The 21,220-nt window shown below is 39.9% G+C and overlaps 1 protein-coding gene across 1 annotated transcript in view; it reads left to right on the top strand.

The window, feature by feature from the left end:
• The window catches only part of STK32A (serine/threonine kinase 32A), an 81,720-nt gene that overhangs the window by 27,709 nt on the left and 32,791 nt on the right, over positions 1-21,220 (top strand). Inside the window, exon 5 of the mRNA XM_026685505.2 lies at positions 16,311-16,484. Coding sequence (XP_026541290.1) covers positions 16,311-16,484 — 174 coding nt within the window. The remainder of the gene's footprint in view (positions 1-16,310; positions 16,485-21,220) is intronic.

The raw sequence follows: 21,220 nt of genomic DNA on the forward strand, positions 1-21,220 counted from the left end.
TCTCCCAGCTTCAGGAATTAATGGAAAACTTGATGTGTAGATCAATCCTTAGAAAGTTCTTCATTATTCAAATTTAAATCCTTATCCTATATTCACCAGGCTTTAGGACAAAGCAAGCTTTGAAATCAGCCTCACACTCTGTTTACTTTCAAGAACTTGTTAGATGTCTGGGCTGATAAGAACACTAATAATACATATTAGACCACTCACCCCACCCCACCCCATTAAGGAAGTGTTATTTGGTTCTAGGCTAGGGGCCTTGAAACAGAAAGAATGAGCTATAGACATTTATAGAACATAACTTTGTTATAGCCCCAGTTTCCTGTTTCAATTATTATATGATTCAGCTTCAGTTTCTAGCTGGCAGAGTGTTGATAAATTAGATGTAGCAAAACCTCTTAGATTTGGTGTGTGTGTGTGTGTGGAATGATAATGAAACAGATTTCACTGAATTTCAGCAAAGGTATTGCATTCAAACTGACAGCTGAAATGAGAAGGCAAAAGTTAAAGAATCACGTGTTTAAAAAATCATGCTTCATTTGTTTTAATACATTTACACATAGTTTGTCTTTTTTACTGCAATATTTTTTTTCCTGAGTATTGGGGATGCTGTTTAGTCTGGACAGACATATACTGTAAGCTGTCTTTGGGGAGTTGGTTGATCTTAGCAGTTTTAAGAATTTATTCTAGTTAACTAATATGTTGAATGACAACAATGAAGCCCTTGATTAAAAAGAGCAAGAACCATAGTATTTCACAATAAAATGTGATCAAAAACCTCATTAGGTGTCATTGAGATTGGTTTGAATCCTGATAACTTAACATGGCTTCAGTAATTCAGTATTCAGTAATAACTTCTAAGGGCATTTCTTCATTTTTTAAATCTTGTCTATCAATCTTATATAATGTTTTATCTGGCTTCTATTTTTCTCAGCCTTGCCAGGCATAATATTTTCTTCTGGTCCCTAATGGAAAGGTGTGATTTCTTAAATATGAATGAGCTACAAAGCTTTTCCTTTTGGCTATATTAAAATGTTTTCTTCTGATCCTTTAAGGTGAAGAAATGTAGCCAGGATACTTTGCCCTGTTTTGCCTAAGTAATGAAGCAGGGATGGTGTTGTCTTTATAGTTTTAATGTATTAAGGAAAAGTGATTGGCGGTTTCCTCTGGTTTCATTTGCCTTCCCAACACCACCAGCTGGTGGAAAGAAACTCCTGCCAATTGCTCTCCTTATCATGAATAGGGTGGAGGGAGAACATTTTTTTAAAAAAAATTCTTTATTGAACAAATAAACAAACACAAAGACACACAATTCTTACAATAAAAACGTTGAACGTGGTACAGTTTCCCTAACATCAATCATTGTCATTACATCTCTAAATCCAATAGTAATATTACATAATTTTCATATATACACTTTAAATACACATATAATCATTCCTTATTCTTAGGGAGAACATTTTTGATAGATGTCTGGGTCAGTGGGTTTAGCAATGTCTCAAACTTTGGTCATTTTTTTATCTAAATAATTTGGGTGAGTACATTCAAAAGATGTGACAGAATATTGCTGTTATGGAACAATGTTAAGGCCATGTCCAAAAGGAATTGTCAGGTTTTCTTTGACTGCAGCCGTGCAAAAGCTTTTGGCTTTTTGTTCAGATGACTTTTTGTTTAAGTTGTGCTAGTCTCTGCCAGAGGATTAAAAATAAATTTCATGTATTCTGCAAAGGACAGTCCCTTTCTCAACTGGCAGTCAAAAAAGGATCACAGTCAATCTGTAGATTCTCAGAACATTAAAGTCCAAATGAATTCAATCAACCTGCTTCCTAGAAGGGACAAAAAGCTTGCTCCAATTGATCATTCTTATAGCTACTGAAAATAAATCACTGTGCTGTAATTACAAAAGTAATAATCAGAAATCACAGCAGACTTGCTTGGTCCCACCTTTGCCATTGGATGTTTAACTTGAATGCTACTATGCAAATAAATGTTGTAGTGTGACCCTTTGAAATCTGTGGAGGCTGGGCTTTGGGAATAGAAATGGACCCTAGCTGCTGTATTGCACAAATGGACAGCCAAAATCTCCTTAACGTATGAATCTAGCAACCCTATGGACACATATTCAGGAGTAAACTGGAGTTTACTGAAGATAGCATTGGAATGCCCTAGATAAATAAGAATGACAGCTGGGTACTTTTATATTGTTGGTCAAAGACTCCAGTTGAGAGCCATTTCATACAACTGCCAATTAAATCTTAGATAATCTCAGGAATGTCTTATTTATTTATTTTTCATCTGAAGTGTAACAGAGATAGAGAGAAATAATGGAATTTTAACTATCCTGATTTAGAATCCAATTTTCTTATCTCCCATTTGCTTTGGAATAAAAAGTTTTCCATTTTTTCCAAAGGGAGAATATTCTTCCAAGGCAAATAGCATCTCTGGAAGGTTCATCCAAAGTAGGATTAAAGTGGGGAGGGGAGTTAATGCCTATAATTGTTCTTTACATTTTAAAAGGCATACACATATTTACTAATTACATCCAACTGAGTTTGTTTCTATTTGACATAGGGAATAGATAACCTAAAACAAAATTGGAGCCTGTAACTTCAAAGAGTCCAAAACAGATTGAAAAGTACTGATTCTCCACTGAGCCGAAGGGAGAATCCAGGATGGGTAGTCTCTAGTCTCCTAGCTCTGCAGACCGAGTTGAAAACTGAGGACACACCCCCTGGTCCCCAGTTCTTCACTCGGTCTCAGCCTGTTTAAAGAACCCTTTAAGGGCTCTGAATAGTTAAGATTGTAGAAGAATCATCCCCTGGATTGAGTTTTTTTCTCTTCGAGAGGCTTAGAGCAGGTTTGACAGCTAGCTGGCTTGCCGGTTAGCACTTTTTTTTTTTTTTTTGACTGCCTTAAAAAAATAATAATAATTCTTTGCTGGTGGACTGGTTTTTGGAATTGTGATTGTAAATTTGGTTGGAGGTGCCCTTGGGAGCCCATGTGGCCCGGGCTGGGGGGAGGAGAGGGAGTCAGTGTCTTATTCAACTCACTTTCTCCCGGTCCATTCTTATTGATCTGTGCTAGCTGCGAAAATCGTGAGGTGCTTCTGCCCCTTTTCGGCGTCGGCAGCCATTTCAGACGTTTTGGGACAATTCTGCAATTTGTCTCCAGGATTGTCCCTTGGGGGTACTTGCCATCTGGATTGAATCCTGACCCTCTGTCCAGTCACCAGAGCCCCATGGCAGCTGTGAGATGCTTGAGACTGCCAAATTGATTGCAGTGCAGCCAGCACTGGCTTGCAAGCCTCTGATCTGTCAGGGCTTATAGCAATTTTAAAGAGTCAGCCATTTTTTCCCCTTTTTTGCTTTGACTCTTGCCTTAAATTGCGGGGCTGTGCTGAGCTCACCACTTCTGGCTCGTACTAGCCTCCTGAAGGGGTGGACAGCTGCTGTGACTAAAGCAGACAGCTTTAGATCAAATAAATTTTGTTTTTATTTTTCTTTTGCCCCTTTTTTTCCTTTTCTCTCTCCCTGTCAGGGACAATTATTTTTGGCGGGCTCAGAATGGCCACCAGGGGAGCTGGCCAAGAATTATCAGCTCCTCAGCAGAGTAGGAGAGAGCTGCAAGGGGATCAACTAAGTCCAGGTCTGCTGGGCTGGAGGCAGCAACTAGGATCAGAGCTAGGACCCTAGCCCCTAAAAGACCCTCTAGGGCTGAAGATAGGCAGGCCATGCATAGACAAAAAGCCCTAGATAAGGTGGTGAGAGACTCCAAGATGGCTGAAAACAGGGCCATCTCTCCTCTGCTCCCACAAGATGGCAGGCAGCAAGACCAATTGGCAGATAGACAATATTTGACTGCCTGATCTCCTGGTGGCTCAAGTGCTCAAGATTTTCAGGAAAACCTCCAAATCAAAGCAAAAGCCACTCATAATAATTCTGAGCCACCACAAGGATTTTTGATTGCTGCACCTGGAAGCCAAGCCTTCAGCAGAACCAGACCTGTGCCTGAAAGAAAAAAAAAAGGCACCTTTATCCCTACAGTGGCTGGGTTGCGGCCTGAGGAGACGCACAGGCAAGAGATGCCATCCTTCATGAGAGCCTGGATCTCCCAAACAATTAGACAAGAATTTCAGGCTTAAGTCAACCAGCTGCCTGGTTTGGACACCAACAGAGGCGTTCCTCAGGGGCAGGGGCAGGCTTCTGCAGAACAGCCGATCTACTTCAGAAATTATTCTGCATTCCCTTCGGAAAGAAGCCAGTCTTATGTTTCCGAGAGGGACCTCCTTCCAGAGAGGGTTTTTCAGACGGGGAGTCGGAGGTAGCAGGTCCCCCCTTCCTTAAGGTCCTTTTCCAGCTGGCTCTCTTCAAGACTCTGCTGGTTAAGGCTAAGAGCACGGCTCATCTTAAAAAAGGGACAAGGTCACCCGGGATCTTCCCACAGAGGGGAAGCAGAGAAAGCATCTGTGGTGGACGCTGTACCTGTGCCCCAGACGTTTATGAATGTGATTAAAAAGCAGTGGGAGTCCCCTGGGGAGTACACTTGCCCCAGTGGGTCTGAGTCTACCTTATTTAATGGGTGGCTGTAGCAGCTGCAGGGTAGAATCCCACCTGAGGACCTCAGGGTACATAAGGACTTAAATAAGATAATAGCCGCAGCTCAATCAACAGCTAATGCCACCCTCAAGTCAGCCAAAATTTCTTCCAGAGCCATGGCCTCATCTGTAACAGCACATAGGCTCATCTGGCTAAGAAATTGGCAGATAGATACCAGAAACAAATGGAAGCTGGCGTTTGCTCCCTTCAAGGGAGAGAGGCTTTTTGGGAAGGCCCTGGATCCCATTTTTGATGGAAACCAGGGATAAGCGAAAGATCCTGCCCTCCCAGGGGAGGTGTTTTGATTACAGGTCTCCACCCTACTACAGAAAGCCCTCCTTTAAACGGGGAAGCTGGGGCAAGGTTTCCCCATCAAAGTAGGCCTGTCATCAGCCCCACGGACTTTTACCAAGCTCCTGGCGGCCGTAGTGGCATACCTCAGATCCTTACCCATAAGGATCCAATGCTATTTGGATGACATCCTGTTAGCATCCTCTTCCAGACCCCAGGCGGAGGAGAATATGATGTCGACAATCAGGATCCTTCAAGAGCATGGGTTCTTGATAAACCCGGACAAATGCCACCTAGTACCATTGAATTGTCTCTTGCATTTGGGGGTTATCATAGACACCTTAACTGGCCACTCTCACAGGAGTGTCGAGACAGTATAAGGGACGTCACATCACAGATCCTGTCTGCCAGAGAGGTGCCTATCATCTTGCTATCTCAACTTCTCGGTAAGATGATATCGTGCATCGGGATCGTCCCAGGGCCTGCTTCCATGCCCAAACCCTTCAGTGGTTCCAGCTCCCCTACCAGAAGGCGGGCAGGGGCGACTCACCAAGGAGGGCTTGCGTCCCCTTGCTGGTTCTTCATTCTCTCCATTGGTGGCAGTCCCGAGCCATGGATCAGGGTTGCTTGTAAAGGGAGCCACAGAAGATTACCATCACCACCAATGCCAGTCTGTATGGTTGGGAGGCCCACCTGGGAGTCCAGGTTAGGTGATCACAGGAGGAGCTCGCCCACAACATAAATTGGCCAGAGCTCGGGGCTGCCCACTTAACTCTCAAGGATCTAAGGCAGGAGGTGATGGGGAGACAGGTTCTTCTCCTCACAGACAATGTGGCCACCAAGGCCCACATAAACTGGCAGGGGGCACTCACTGCAGATCTCTAATGCAGGAGGCGACTCGGTTGTGCAGGTGGGCGGAGAGACACCTGTTGTCCCTGTGAGCAGAAAACATCTTGGGAGTTTCCAATGTGCAAGCAGACTGGTTGAGCAGGGCCACAGTTGACAAGTCGGAATGGCGACTGCATCCCAGTCTGTTCCAGGAGATGATGGAATGGTTCGGCCATCCGATTCTGGATCTCTTTGCATCTCCGGAGAACTCGCAGCTCCCGAGGTTCTTTGCACAGTTCCCAGCACTGGGAGCAGAAGGGGTCAATGCTCTCCAGTGCAGGTGGCCCCAAGGGCTATTGTATGCCTTCCCCCCTTCCCCTGATTCCAGGGACAATCAGAAAGTACTGACAGAGAGGGTGGAGGTTCTGTTGGTAGCTCCTTCCTGGCCCAGGTGCCCATGGTTCGCTGATCTGGTGGGCCTGTCGGTCCCAGACCCTGGAGAATTCCCCTGCACAGGATCTCCCTCAGCCAGGGCCCGATCGAGCACCCAGATCCAGCCTGGTTTCGGTTGACCATCTGGCACTTGAGCGGGTGCTCCTGAAACAGGAGAAGTTTTCCAGAAGGGTCATTCAGACCATCCAGGTGTCCAGAAGACCTTCCACGACTAGGATATACAATGCATCATGAAGGATTTTCTGCGGCTGGTGTGCCAGTCACCTATTGGAACCTACTGCTGTGTCTGTGGCAATGTATTAGAGTTCCTGCAGGACGGGTTGGACAGAGGTCTCGCCCACAGTACCTTGAAGAGACAGGTGGCTGACTTGACCTCGTTTTTTTTCGGTCAAGGACTCAACCACTCTGGCCCAACACTCCAGGGTAAAAGCCTTCCTTAGGGGAGCCACTAATTTGAAGCCACCGGTGGTCCACCGTTACCCCACCTAGGATTTGTCTAGAGTCCTGCAGGCACTGATTTCTCCCCCATTTGAACCCTTGTGTGAAGTCAGTCTTCACCTACTCACGTGCAAGGTGTCATTCTTAGTGGCCATTATTTCGGCCAGGCGTATCTCGGAGTTGATGGCCTTATCCATCAGAAAGGACCCGTGTGTTTTCCATGCAGACAGGGTGGCTCTGTGGTTGTGCCCTACCTTTCAGCCCAGGGTGAACTCCTTATTCCATCACTCACAGGAGTTGATTTTGCCTGACTTCTGTCCAGGGCCTACCCATGCACTGGAGAGAAAATGGGGCACCTTGGACATTAGGAGGGCCCTCCGTATTTACATCAAAAGGATCTCCTTTTTTAGGAGGACTGAAGCCCTGTTCATTTCCTTTCAGCCGTCAACTTTGGGTCGCAGAATGACACCATCTACCATGGGTCGCTGACTTAGAGCCTGTATTGCGAAGGCCTATGAGTTCCTGGCTCCTGTGCCCAGGAGAATCACTGCGCACTCAACCAGGAGTCCGGAGACCACTGCAGCCTGGGCAATGCAGGCTTCGGTTCTGGACTTTTGTAGAGCTGCGACTTGGTCATCTGTGACCCCATTCATAAGATATTATAAAATTGACTCCTTTGCCTCAGCAGAGGTGTCCTTTGGAAGACGAGTTCATGTAGAAGTGGGGACCTCCAGCCAATCCAGTTCCCTCCCGTAGGACAGCCGTCAGCCAGCTTTGATATGTCCCATCCTGGATTCTCCCTTTGGCTCAGTGGAGAAGGGGCGTTGGCCCTACCTGAACGCTTCTTCTCAGGGAGCCAAAGGGAGAATCCAGTCCTACCCTGTATTCTGTCTGGTCGGAGTAGGGAAGAAATGTTTTTTTCTCACAGTATCAAATAGGCTATCTGTTAGAGGACGAGGAGCAGCTGAATTCGCTTCAATGTTGTTCAGAACTGGGGACCATTACCAGGGGGTGTGTCCTCAGTTTTCAACTCGGTCTGCAGAGCTATGAGGCTAGAGACTACCCATCCTGGATTCTCCCTTCGGCTCCCCAAGAAGAAGCGTTCAGGTAGGACCAACGCCCCATCTCTAAATCTAGCAACCAACCAGTGTGTCAAATCTGGATTGCTTCCTAATTCATATTTAAAACACAGAAGTGGTTAATTTAAACCTCTCCCCTACCTGTGATCCTTCCTCCCACCCTCCACCTTCAAACCTGTTTCTCCTTAGCAGTTTTTTTCATACAGAAAATTGAGATGGGAGAGTCCTATGGCAGCTCTTCCCTATCAGTTTTTCTGCTGTTGAATTGCCCATATGCACTGCTTGAAAAGAAATTGGTACAAGGTAAGTGGTGCTATCATTTCATTTGGTTTGATCCCCAGGTGCCTCTGTTCCTTTTCATGAGTCTTCCCAGCAAGTACAAGATTTCAGCTATTTGTCTCCTCTGGTGTTTAATTTTCTTAGTGCTTATTTTTCCCTGTTTAGCCCATCCAGCTTGTTTAAAGCAGAAAGTGGTAGCCTGTCACTAGAGAGACCCTGTCTACAAGCACTCATTGAATGCTCAGTGAAGAAAACAGACAACATGATAAATGAGGGCATCTTATGATGCTCTTTTAGCTGGAGCAATAAATAACACCTGCCATCCCCTGCTTCTCTGAGCTGTTGGCTATCAACTATAAATAATATATTTTTGGCAGTCAATACCAAAAAGAAGGTAAATTAATTTCCCTGAGCAAGTAGACACAAACACATGGATTTGAATTGATACTTTGGGCACACATCACATTAAAACTCAGGCACATTCTTGGTAACTCACTTGTGTTAGAATTTAAACAGGGATTTTCTCTCATCATGGCCAGGCCAGCCTCTTTAAGCAGAAGTTACAGAGCTAAACCTTCATTCAAACTGGATTGTCTTTTGTCATAGATGTGAAAAATTATTGAACCATGGATCTTCTTAGGTCTATGCTTTTATGTCTGCCTTGGTGAGAATTTATTGCCTGGCCCTTTAGGCTGGACTTACTTAACTAGTGGGTCAAGGTTGTAAATCCATCAGACTGTGGCACTGTTGTAAATGCATTCTGAATTCAAAAGGAATTGGGTTCCTGTGGGTAGCAAACACTGTTTTCATTGAGCAAGGCAGTGTTCATTGTCAGAGTCAAGCAAGGGTTGATATTTTTAAGAAACCTTCACAGTGAGAGCCAGTTACAAAAGATGCTCCGCTCAAAGCAATATACAAAACCTGCAAGGTCGGGTTATCAAAATAAATTATCCTAGGAGGATCTCAGTTAGGTGGAACCTTATGGAGAGGAGAGTTTTAGTTTCTCCCTACATGTAGCTAGTACTCATCAGACTGGATTTCCATCTCTCAGTTGCTCCTGTGTAGCATCCCCAAATAAACGAACACTTCTGCACTCCCTTGTTTTCTGACACTTCACACAGAAGTGGTGTGGGAAGATGAGGGGTGGGGGAATAGAAGGGGAATTTAGCAAATTTGTGGATGATAATAAGCTGGCAGGAATAGCCAACACCCTAGATGATAGGCTCAGGATCCAGATGGATATTCACAGACTTGAACACTAGGCTCTATTTAACACAATGAATTTCAGGGTAGAGAAAAGTAAAGTCTTACACTTAGGCAAGAAAAACCAAAAGTACACATATAGACTGGGAGAAACCAGACTTAATAGCAATAACTGTGAGAGGTATCTTGGAGAGGTTCCTCCCTGAGCTACATATTTCTCTTCTTTAAGAAGAAAGATTTCTAAACAAGCAGTTTTGAATGGCACAATCATTAAAAAAAAAAAAAGTTGAGGTTTTGCTATTCTCTTTGAAAGCTGGGCTGAATTCAAAGCAAGTTTGCAAACTTGAATTAGAGCTTGTATTACCAATGCTGTTATTTGTTATTATCCTTCCCATAAACATAATTAAGTAGTTTTCAACATTAAAAATAAAATGTAAGGTAATAGAATGAGTCCCAGTACTAGATTTTGTTTTGCTTAGAGCATTGGTTGAAAAAAGGCCTTTAAATAATTTTTATTATTATTATATTATGATCTCGATTTATCAATCATGTTTTAGAATTCTGGGTTTTCTTTGTCAGTTTCTGGAACAATTCAGACCCTAATCTCATATAAATTGAACACAATGGCAATGATGTCACCTTGCATTGCACATTTCTGCGAAGCGTCTACTTGAGTTAATCTGTTTTCTAATGAAAAAGTTTCCTGGATCTGTTCTGAAGAAAGAATCATGACTCAGAGTTGTAGCTACTGCTAGTTGTTGCCTGGTTATAAAGCACCATCAGTGTAATTGAATTGGTGGTTTATTTTTCAGCCAATGGCAGTACCTAGTCCAGGATCATGCTGGTTAGTATTTGGGTGGAAAATCTCCAGGAAATCTTTGGACTGTAAGCTACAGTAGGAAGTAACAAACATCATCGTCATCATCGTTATCATCCCAGGAGAAGGCAATGTTCTTCTCTATTATTGTTAAGAAACTACATGGATATGCCCATGAATTCCAGGAAAGAAGCTGGACTGAAAGGACACTTGATTTATTATTTACAACTCTACTTACACAGCGATCAACTAAGCTTGGTTGTTTTCTTGAAGACATTCCATTAGCCAAACTACGTAACATCATCCACATCAGATAACAACATTCACATCAGCGCTGATGATGTTACCTAGTTTGGCTAATGAAACGCCTGCAAGAAAACAACCAAATGCAGAGAGCATCAAGGACCCCTCATTTCAACCCTGAGCAGCAAATATTCTCTTTTACCGATAGTGATCAGCAATAGCCCTGTTTACTGATGTTTTCTTCATCATTTATTTCTTGCAATTCTCTCTCCTATTGGTTGTCTTGTTTTCCTGTAACAATTGTATTGTTACCCATGTTGTTGTTGGTACCGCTGCTGTTAACTCTCCCAAGGAGATTTAAAAGATCACATGGATTATATTTACAAGAAAACAGATATTTTTCTCTCTTAGACAATAGTATGCTGACAGCTGTTGGTTATCTACATAAACTGGTCACAAAGTACAAAAGAGCTCTATTTTCCAGAATGAAAGCCACATAAATATGCCAAAGACTTTTTTTTTTTGCTTTCAGAGTGAGATGGGTGGCATAAACATTTATTAAACAAACAAACAAATAAATAGAGATTCAGGAAGTTGCTTTTATCTGTGCGATATTGATGAATACAAAGAGACAACCTGGGGAGAAACCATCTACTGTGATTATGCACTAGCAAAGTATCTGATTTTCTGACCTTTAGGACATTTGATGCTCAGCAGTCTTTCAGTCCTGCATGTAATGGAAAGAATTATTTTGAAGTTGGCAGGCTGCACTTTAAGGAATTGTTTGCTCTTTCTCTCTTTCCTGTTTGAAAAGACAAACAACCTAAAACTTCTAGGTTGATGGAGATTCCTGTAGAGAACATGTAACAACTCAATTGAGCACCAGATTGATTTCTTATACCTTTCTCTGTTGAACAGGATATTAAAACCACACTACCAATCTACTGCGATACCAGTTCCAAGGGTTGCAATAATGCTGCACCACTTGTTCAGAAACACTTACATTTGTAGCATTACCAACCAAATAGTTAATTCAGATGTTTAATCTTGACACAGCAGAGCAAAAAAAAAAAAATTAAAAATAAACCCCTAATACTTTCTGAGACAGTTTTTATAACGACTCTCTTGATCTGTAACTAAGCAATTACGTTTCTTTGTTTTTAGTTTTACAGTCTACAGGTGAAACTTGAAAAATTAGAATATCGTGCAAAAGTTCATTTATTTCAGTAATGCAACTTAAAAGGTGAACCTAATATATGAGATAGACTCATTACATGCAAAACAAGATATTTCAAGCTGTGATGTGTCATAATTGAAATGATTATGGCTTACAGCTCATCAGGGGTGGGATTCAAATTTTTTAACAACCAGTTCTGTGGGCGTGGCTTAGTTGGTGTGTGTGGCTTGGTGGTCATGTGACCGGGTGGACGTGGCTTGGTGGTCATGTTGGCTGGGCGTGGCCAATTCAATATCACTCACATCGAGGCACACATCTCCTCGCCTGGCCTCTCATGACTGGGGATGCTGCAACAGTCGTAAGTGTGAAAAATGGTCATAAGTCACTTTTTTCAGTGCCATTGTAACTTTGAATGGTCACTCCACACAAGCAAAGTACTAGCAAAGGAAGGGAAAAAAAACTTCAGAGAAGTTCCTGAGACAGGAAGTCTAGTCCTGCCAAGAATGTAATAAGGGTTAATGGAGAGGCAGTTTCTCTAAGCAACATCAGAATGTTTCCTTCCTGCCTTCCTTACAGGATTAGGGCAGTAATTTCTTCTAACAACCGGTTCTCCGAACAGCTTAGAATGTTAACAACCGGTTCTAGTGAATAGGTGCAAATTGGCAGAATCCCACCCCTGCAGCTCATGAAGACTCCAAATCCACAATCTCAGAAAATTAGAATATTGTGAAAAGGTTCAATATTCTAGGCTCAAAGTGTCCCACTCTAATCAGCTAATTAAGACATAACACCCACAAGGATAAGGATAAAAATATTGTATAGTCACAAAATAAGAAACATGTATATACAATGACACAATAACTGTTAATGGAAATGAGATTTTTCATTTTTTTGTTTTTAAAGAATAAAAATTAAAAACTATTTTTAAAAAAGCCATAACACCTGCAAAGGGTTCCTGAGCCTTTAAATGGTCTCTCAGTCAGGTTCAGTAGGAATCACAATCATGGGAAAGACTGCTGACCTGACAGTTGTGCAGAAAACCATCATTGACACCCTCCATAAGGAGGGAAAGCCTCAAAAGGTAATTGCAAAAGAAGTTGGAAAAGTGCTATATCAAAGCACATTAATAGAAAGTTATGTGGAAGGGGAAAGTGTGGAAGAAAAAGGTGCACAAGCAGCAGGGATGACCGCAGCCTGCAGAGGATTGTCAGGAAAAGGCCATTCAAAAGTGTTGGGGACTTTCACAAGGAGTGGACTGAGGCTGGAGTCAGTGCATCAAGAGCCACCACACAGAGACGGATCCTGGACATGGGCTTCAAATGTCATATTCCTCTTGTCAAGCCGCTCCTGAAAAAACAAACAATGTCAGAAGCGTCTTACCTGGGCTAAAGAAAAACAGAAGTGGTCTGTTGCTCAGTGGTCCAAAGTCCTCTTTTCTGATGAGAGCAACTTTTGCATCTCATTTGGAAACCAAGGACTCAGAGTCTGAAGGAAGAATGGTGAGGCACACACTGCAAGATGCTTGAAGTCCAGTATGAAGTTTGCACAGTCTGTGTTGATTTGGGGAGCCATGTCATCTGCTTTTGTTGATCCACTGTACTTCATTAAGTCCAGGGTCAATGCAGCCAACTACCAGGAGATTTTGGAGCACTTCATGCTTCCTTCTGCAGATGAGCTTTATGGAGATGCTGATTTCATTTTCCAGCAGGACTTGCCACCTGCCCACACTGCCAAAAGCACCAAAACCTGGTTCAGTGACTGTGGGATTACTGTGCTTGATTGGCCATCAAACTCTCCTGACCTGAACCCCATAGAGAATCTATGGGGCATTGCTAAGAGAAAGATGAGAGACATGAGACCGAACAACGCAGAAGAGCTGAAGGCCGCCATTGAAGCATCCTGGTCTTCCATAAAACCTCAGCAGTGCCATAGGCTGATAGCTTCCATGCCACGCCGCATTGAGGCAGTAATTGCTGAAAAAGGGGCCCAAACCAAGTACTGAGTACATATGCACGCTTATACTTTTCAGAGGTTCGATATTCTATGTACAATCCTTGTTTTATTGATTGCATGTAATATTCTAATTTTCTGAGATTGTGGATTTGGGGTTTTCATGAGCTGCAAGCCATAATCATCTCAATTATGAGAAATCACGGCTTGAACTATCTTGCTTTGCATGTAATGAGTCTATCTCATACATTAGTTTCACCTTTTAAGTTGCATTACTGAAATAAATGAACTTTTGCACAATATTCTAATTTTTCGAGTTTCACTTGTATGTTTTCTACAGTAGAGCCATATTTATTTGCAAAACAAATACAATGAGTTGTGGTTTGAAAAGGTTCATGCACTGCAGTCCTATGCTCACTGCTCATACAGTAAGGAAATAGTTTGGTCTTTCTCATACCTTTTGCCATGATGTGCAAGTATTTATGAATCTAGAAGTATACTGAGTTGCAAATATTTTTTTAAAATGTAAACATATATTCAATTATGTGTGATTACTGTTTTTTATTGAAAGCTGCTTTACTCTGAGTCCAACCACTGCTTGTTCTATTTCTAAGGATGCAAAACAAAATAAAAAATCTTGTGATTTGCAGTGAGAATGAATTAACTTGATCCACCAGAAGTGATCTTGCCATGGAGTAGATGGGAAGCAGTGACTGGAATCTACCAGCATCTGTTCTGTTATAAATTGCACAATGCATTATATGGGAAGAATGGCTAAGAAACAGCATATAGGAATAGGATGAGTTTTAAAAATTATCTATTGGTGGTTTTTTAAAAAAATTATATAGAGTTATTTGTGTTTTCAAAAATCTTATATTTCAAGAAATTATGTACGTCCTCATATACAGATTTTCTAGTAGTAAGTGTGTATTTGTAGAAAATTGACAATATAACATTAACATTAAAACATAACAGATTTAGGACTGATTAGCTTATCATAATCTAGAGGGGGGGTGTCAAACTCAAGGTTCTTAGATCTGGCCTGCGAGGCCACCTTGAAAACACTGAAGGACCAGCCTGTGATGATAGTGGAGGTCGGGAGGGCTGCGTGTGACCCTCCAGAGCTCCGTTCTTGCTGGCAGAGGATTGCAGGAGCCAAAAATGGAGCTTGGGAGCTCATTTTCACTGGCAGAGCGCTCAGGCCACCACAAGTGCTCCCAACACAAATAATGTTGAGCCAGCCATGCCCACCCTGGCCCCCGAGGTCAAACACAACTCTGATGTGGCTCTCAATGAAATCGAGTTTGACACTCCTGATTTAGAGATAAGGTAAAATTGGTCTATGTTTTGCAGGATTTTAGGCTGTTAAAAAATTTCCAGGACTGGGCAGGACTGAATCTGGGAAAAGTTTTTTTTATTGTTGAATTATATTATAATTTCTCAAATTGTGGATCATGACTCTGTGGGGGTTATGAGCAGTATGTAAGAGGGAAGGTTATGAGTTTTGTTAAAACACAATATAGATTTGTGTAGCCAAACTAAAAGCAATTTTAAGACTTATTCCCAGCTTTGCTGCTTGCTTTGTCTGCATAAGCAGGCTGTAGGCTTGCCCAGAAATCAAGATTAAATTTTGACAGCATTGTCATTTTGCCTCCAGAAATATGCAACGGGTGACTGTGTTCCTGCAAAGTTTGAGAAACATAATTATACTTTAATTATTAAAATTATTCATCATCTTTATTTCTAGCCCAACCATAACTTCAATGAGCTGATCAGTTTTATTTATGGGGGGAGGTATATAAACTCGTTTATCATTTCAGGGTGTTCTGAAAATTTTGAGGGGCCCTGGATTATCAACCTGTCCTGAGGGAGCAATATAAATCCAACATAGTAGACTAGTTTATGTGTTATTTCTGATTCCGAAGAGATGATTTTTTAGAGAAGTTCTTCACCATCTTGTGCTAACCTGGTCTACCCAATTATGGGATGGAGGAGCATACTGCTTCTGCTTTGGCCTTTCAGCCCCAATCCGGGAGCCTTCGCAGGCAGTCGCTTTAATGACAAACTATTTTTGTGTCCAATTTATATTTACCTACAAAGTAAACATCTCCCTTTATTTCTTTGTTGGTAAACATAAATTCAACATGACTATGCCCATAATTTTCAGATAGCATGCCAAATCTAGTATAGACTTTTGCCTTGCTTCTTATTCTCATGAATCTTACTTCATTCATTGACTTAAAGATAATGTGGTTACTTTGTATTTAATTATGTGCCTCCTTAGGGAATCCCTTGGCTTGGCAGCAGCTAACTTTCCTCTTTGTTTAAAAACAGTGACTATTCCAAGATTAAATGTATTGATTTTTTTTTTGGACCACATGTAATTTGCTGGCATTTTAAAGATTAGAGTAGATCTTGAGAGGAAGTTTTGGGAGAATGTATAAAAAGGAGTATAAGAAATTAGCAGCAGGACTGAATTTATAGCAAGAGTCAGTTCTACAATTTTTCTGTCTAGTGACAAAGCTTACCTTGGAAATATACAAAATAGTAATATATACTCATATGTTTGCACTATTTTTTTCATGTTATCACTGAACTTCGTTATCAAATGAAGCAAAACTGTTTCCAACAACAATACATGGTAGCCTTCAAAATGAGAAATGCCATACTAATTATTAGTCAGGACATAGCAACACATCTTTTTATAAAAGTATTATTTCAACAAACATTAAGAGCCAGGTGAATCATATCAATATAGTGTGAGGTCACACTATTTTAGATTATAGATTTCTGTCTGCTTTTCTTTTCTTCTTTTTCTTTGAACCTCTTTCTTTTTTATGATTTATTATGCTGTGCATCCACAAAATGTTGTCCTGAAACAGAATCCTGGCAAGCCAACATTCTAACCAATGGACTATTTTGCATATTTCTCTTAAGTATTGTGCATCCTTTTCCAGGTACTCATTCCAGGATGAAGAAGACATGTTTATGGTGGTGGATCTGCTTCTTGGAGGAGATTTACGTTACCACCTGCAACAAAATGTCCGTTTTGAAGAGGAGACTGTGAAACTATTCATCTGTGAGCTAGCACTGGCTTTGGATTATCTCCAAAGCAGGAATATCATCCACAGGTGAGTCATGGACTGGAGAGTTACATTAATGTTTCCAGTGAGTATCAAACGATGGCTTGCTGGACCACTGAAACTGAGATGGATTGAATTTCAGTAGTACGATACAAGCCTATGTGTCTCCCTTTTAGGTAACATTTGTGACTGTGTGGTATTCACAGTACTCTCTGAAACAAACAGATTTGAACCAACAATATATTTTAAAAGAAATTTTACAAGTATTTTGCAAACTGAATATCTTAATACAAATATTTTCTTTTGTATCTTCTTTTATAAGTGACCATCCTATTCTGCAATACATCGAAACCTTACATAACTACCTGTCTTGTAATGGTAGATAAACATACAGAGTATATCTAGTTTGTGAATAGATTATTTACCGTCTTACAGAAAACAGAATGTCTTCTTCCCTCCCTCCCTTCCTCCTGATTCCTAGTAACTACATTAACAAATGATTCCTGCCTTGAGAAAGGATTGGACTATAAGATTTCCAAGATCTTTTCGAGCCCTATAATTGTATGAGCTATGCAATTTTCTTGGAACATGATGGTTTGCCAGGTCATACTTGCTATGATTAAGAGAGAGAACTGGCACAAAGTCTCCCAGATGGCTTCCATGCCCAAGGCAGGACTAGAATTCAGGTTTCCCCACTTCTAGTCCAGAACCTTAACTACTAAACCAAACTAGTGTTTTTTTAATATGATCCATAAAAATACATGAATCCCAAAATAATACTTCAAGTATTTGGTAAAACAAATGTCCTTATTAGAAAACATACTTATGATCCATAAAAATACATGAATCCCAAAATAATACTTCAAGTATTTGGTAAAACAAATGTCCTTATTAGAAAACATACTTATGATCCATAAAAATACATGAATCCCAAAATAATACTTCAAGTATTTGGTAAAACAAATGTCCTTATTAGAAAACATACTTTTTAGAAAAAAGTATACTTTAAAAAAAAACTTTTGACAAAGAAATGCATATTCTAAGAATGAATATACTCATGTATATGTGGTTTTTTTTAAATAACTTGGCTGGTTTGTGTGTGTGTGCATTTGTGTGTATGTGTAGGTAATGGTTCCCCTTGCACATATGTGCTAGTTGTTTACAGCTTTAGGGGGTGGTGCTCATGTCAGTTACAAAGCCAAACAGCCAGCGCTGTCCGAAGACGTCTCCATGGTGTGTGTGTGTGTGTGTATTAAAATGGGAGAATATGTGATTGAGAATGAATAGGATAGTCTGGCTTTTAGAGCTTTCTATGAATTCCTGTATATCAACTCTGTTATTTCTAAATTTAGAATATTTTGCTCAAGTGATTTAGAGATACAAATTCATTTAAATCAATGTATTTAAGCTTGGCTACTCCATATACATCCATGTAAAAATATAGACATATCAGTCTTTGGAACCTGTAAATAAAACAGTTCCTGAAAAGCAATTTGAACATGAGAAATGTGATGAATAATGCTAACCTTTTGTTACTTACTTTTTTTGTTGGAACTCCTGCCCTATGAGCTTTTCCTTCTTCTGGGAAAGAAATATGCACTAGGAACACTTTAGAGGAAATAGAAAAGTCACCGGTGCTCTATACCGTTCCTCTATAAACCATCATCAACTTCCACAAAGATGCGGTAGTTTAAAGAAACAACTATTACATATTAAAGAAAGATTCATTACATATAAGTGAAGCTTCTTAAAAATAATTCTGGCCTAATATTTTGCATTTACAAAATAGCTTCTGTAAGGATTTCCACAAACACTGAAATGTAAAAACAACAACACCAAAACTCACAAAGTGAAGTTTGTATCCATCAATCTTTCTGACAGGTGATTCTCTAAGATTAGCTCTTTGGCCACATTTGAGTCTCTGTAAGTCCCATTATTTCAAACAAACATTACAAGTGTCACATCTAGAAAACCAATTTGTATCACACCATACATTATCCTCTCCTCTTCCTCTGGCATAATATTCCATATTATTTTAAAATCACTTGATTTTCATTTTTTTTTTTTTATTATGTCAATGGCTTGAAACATGGAGGATAGCTATTTAAGAAATATATTGAAAATATTGTTGGGAAAGATTGTGATCAGTATTTACTGGATTTACACTTCATCTGGGAGTCTTTAATACCTAATAAAGTTGTAGAGTAATATCACTAGGAAAAATTTAGTAGAAAGGACTTACTTATTTAGGACTTAAAAGTAATTTAGGACTTAGAAGTAAAAAACAAAGTGGTAATAGAATTCTGCCCTATGTAAATACACTTAAATTGATAATGAAAATATTATTTTTAATTTTAAAAAACTAGACTTAAGATATAAATTGGATGATTTTAAGATGTCATGAATATCTATTTTCCCTTTATTTAAAACATTTAAACACATTTGTTTGTACATAGATCTTTTGCTTTTCTGTGTTATAAAGGCATATGGAAAATGTAACTGACATTTGTGATACTGTTTTAAAAAGAAGGTTGGAGAAAATATCTGAGTTTAATCAATTGGGCATGGATTAATTGAATAATTCCTGAATTTAGGGATTAAAGAAAAGGTGTTAAAAACCCATTCAGATGATATTTTGTACATCAGAAGGATCATTCATTGAACCATGGTCAGTTCCAGTGGTGGGATTCAAATTTTTTTACTACCAGTTCTGTGGGCGTGACTTGGTGGGCATGGCTTGGTGGGTGTGGCAGGGGAAGGATACTTCAAAATCCTATTCCCTCCCCACCCCACTAACCTGCTTTCCAGCTCCCTTCTCCTATGCAGGGCAACAAAAGAAGACCCAGCCATCAGCTGGGACTCTGGAGGCAGAGAATAGATGGGGACAGGGCCAGTCAGAAGTGGTATTTGCCGGTTCTCCGACCTATTCAAAATTTCCGCTACCAGTTCTCCAGAACTGGTCAGAACCTGCTGAATACCACCTCTGGTCAGTTCCAATTATTTGAACTTTGCTGTGTACTGAATTTTCAAATGCTGAATATATATTATTCTAATATGGAATGCATTTCATCTTTAATTCAACATTTCAGTTAAATTTGCCTTGCACCTGCTAGCATTCCAGAAGTTCTAACTATTTCTGAATTTTTTTTTACATTTTTACTTGAAATTATATTAGTTCAGTGAAACTTTGTATGTAAGCACGCAAACATATTACGCTCAGTTTCCACATTTCCTCTACAGATATGTATATCATTTGAATTAAAGCAATCAAGTGCTTGCATGCTTGTAGAGGAAATGAATAAATGTCAAAAAGAAGACCATTCATATTTAAAGCAATATTCCCATGCCTTTAAAAACTACAGGAGAAGGTACAATTTTGTGTGCATAGCCTTCTGTCCTATATTTTGCCAGTCTTCAAAACTGACTAATTGGAATTAGCATCAAGCAAACTTCAGGAAGGGCCCCCAAATCCTTTTATGTAACCCCCAGAATTCATGGCAGTGAATTTTAATAGGAAGGCAATATAAAATGGAGAAATCATTTTATATTATATCATACATACATACAATACATACATACATACACACAATGTGTATATATACACATACAAAATATGATATTTTTAAAAGCTTCCAAAAGACAACCCAGAAATATTGTCCATTTGGATGACTTCACCATTATTGTTCTCTCTTCTTTAGTATATTTTAGAAGTAGAATGATAGAGTGATATTGAATCCAAGTTCAATTCTCCATGCTGTACATTTGTACAACATTCTCCAAGTTCCTAGATATATTCAATCACCATTTCCGCCATCATCCCAAAGGATGGACATGCTGGTTGGGAAGAATGAAAAGACAACCCTCAATGCCTGAATACCACCATTTTGAGAAACTTTCTAGACTGATGCAATTGGTTAGAATGTTTGAAGGGCTTACATGAATTTTCTATTTTTAGATAAATGTTTTCTATGTGCTTGGGATTTCTTTTAGGTTTGGTCAAATTGTATGTCTTTCATTAAAGTAAAATGGGCATTGAAATTATCCAAATCATTCAAACTGATAGAACTATCAACTAGTGGTTTTAAGATAAAAGACAGAAATGAAATCTTTTATTTTATTTGGCTGAGGGTGTGTGGCCTTTCTTTATCGGGCAGGACTTGAACAACAAAAATCAAAGAGATTGTATGTAGGATTTAAAAGAGATGAAACATTTCATACATAGTCTTTCAAAATATATCATATTTACTCAAAGAAATTAGAAAGTGATCAGGTAAACAGACAGTTTTAAATTAACAGCATTTTAAAAATGTAATCTAAAAAGCACTCAAAGAGATGTCTTTGCAACTTCCATGCTGAAATGTCTTTCAGGCTTCAGGGCAGGGTTAGAATTGTCTTGCTGCAGTTTGCATATTTTTCAGGAACTTTGTCTGTAGGTACACATTTTAAAAACAACACAGCTGAGTTCCGTTCTGTTGTATTTAACTGTTGTACCTGGACAAATCCAGTTGCTTGTGTTGTACCTTCAGAGTCAGAGGTGTTTCAAAGCCAAGTGGGCTGGTAATGAAGGTATAAGATTAACTTTTTCTGCTGTGCACCTGTTCACCCAGCCAACAAATAATGAATGAGGATAAATTACACTTGGCGAGACAGAAAGATTCCAGTTATTTAGCACAGGTTTGAAATTGGAAACTGGCCAAAAGATGGATGGTTTCATTTAAAATACAAACAAGCCTGATAAATATGTAAATAATTCGGTTTGTGGCTTGCCTGTTTTTACTTTATTG

The sequence above is a fragment of the Notechis scutatus genome, chromosome 2 (assembly GCF_049901735.1).
Source record: "Notechis scutatus isolate UNSWTSFEM ecotype Mainland chromosome 2, rNotScu1.2, whole genome shotgun sequence".
NCBI classification, from domain to species: Eukaryota; Metazoa; Chordata; class Lepidosauria; order Squamata; family Elapidae; genus Notechis; species Notechis scutatus.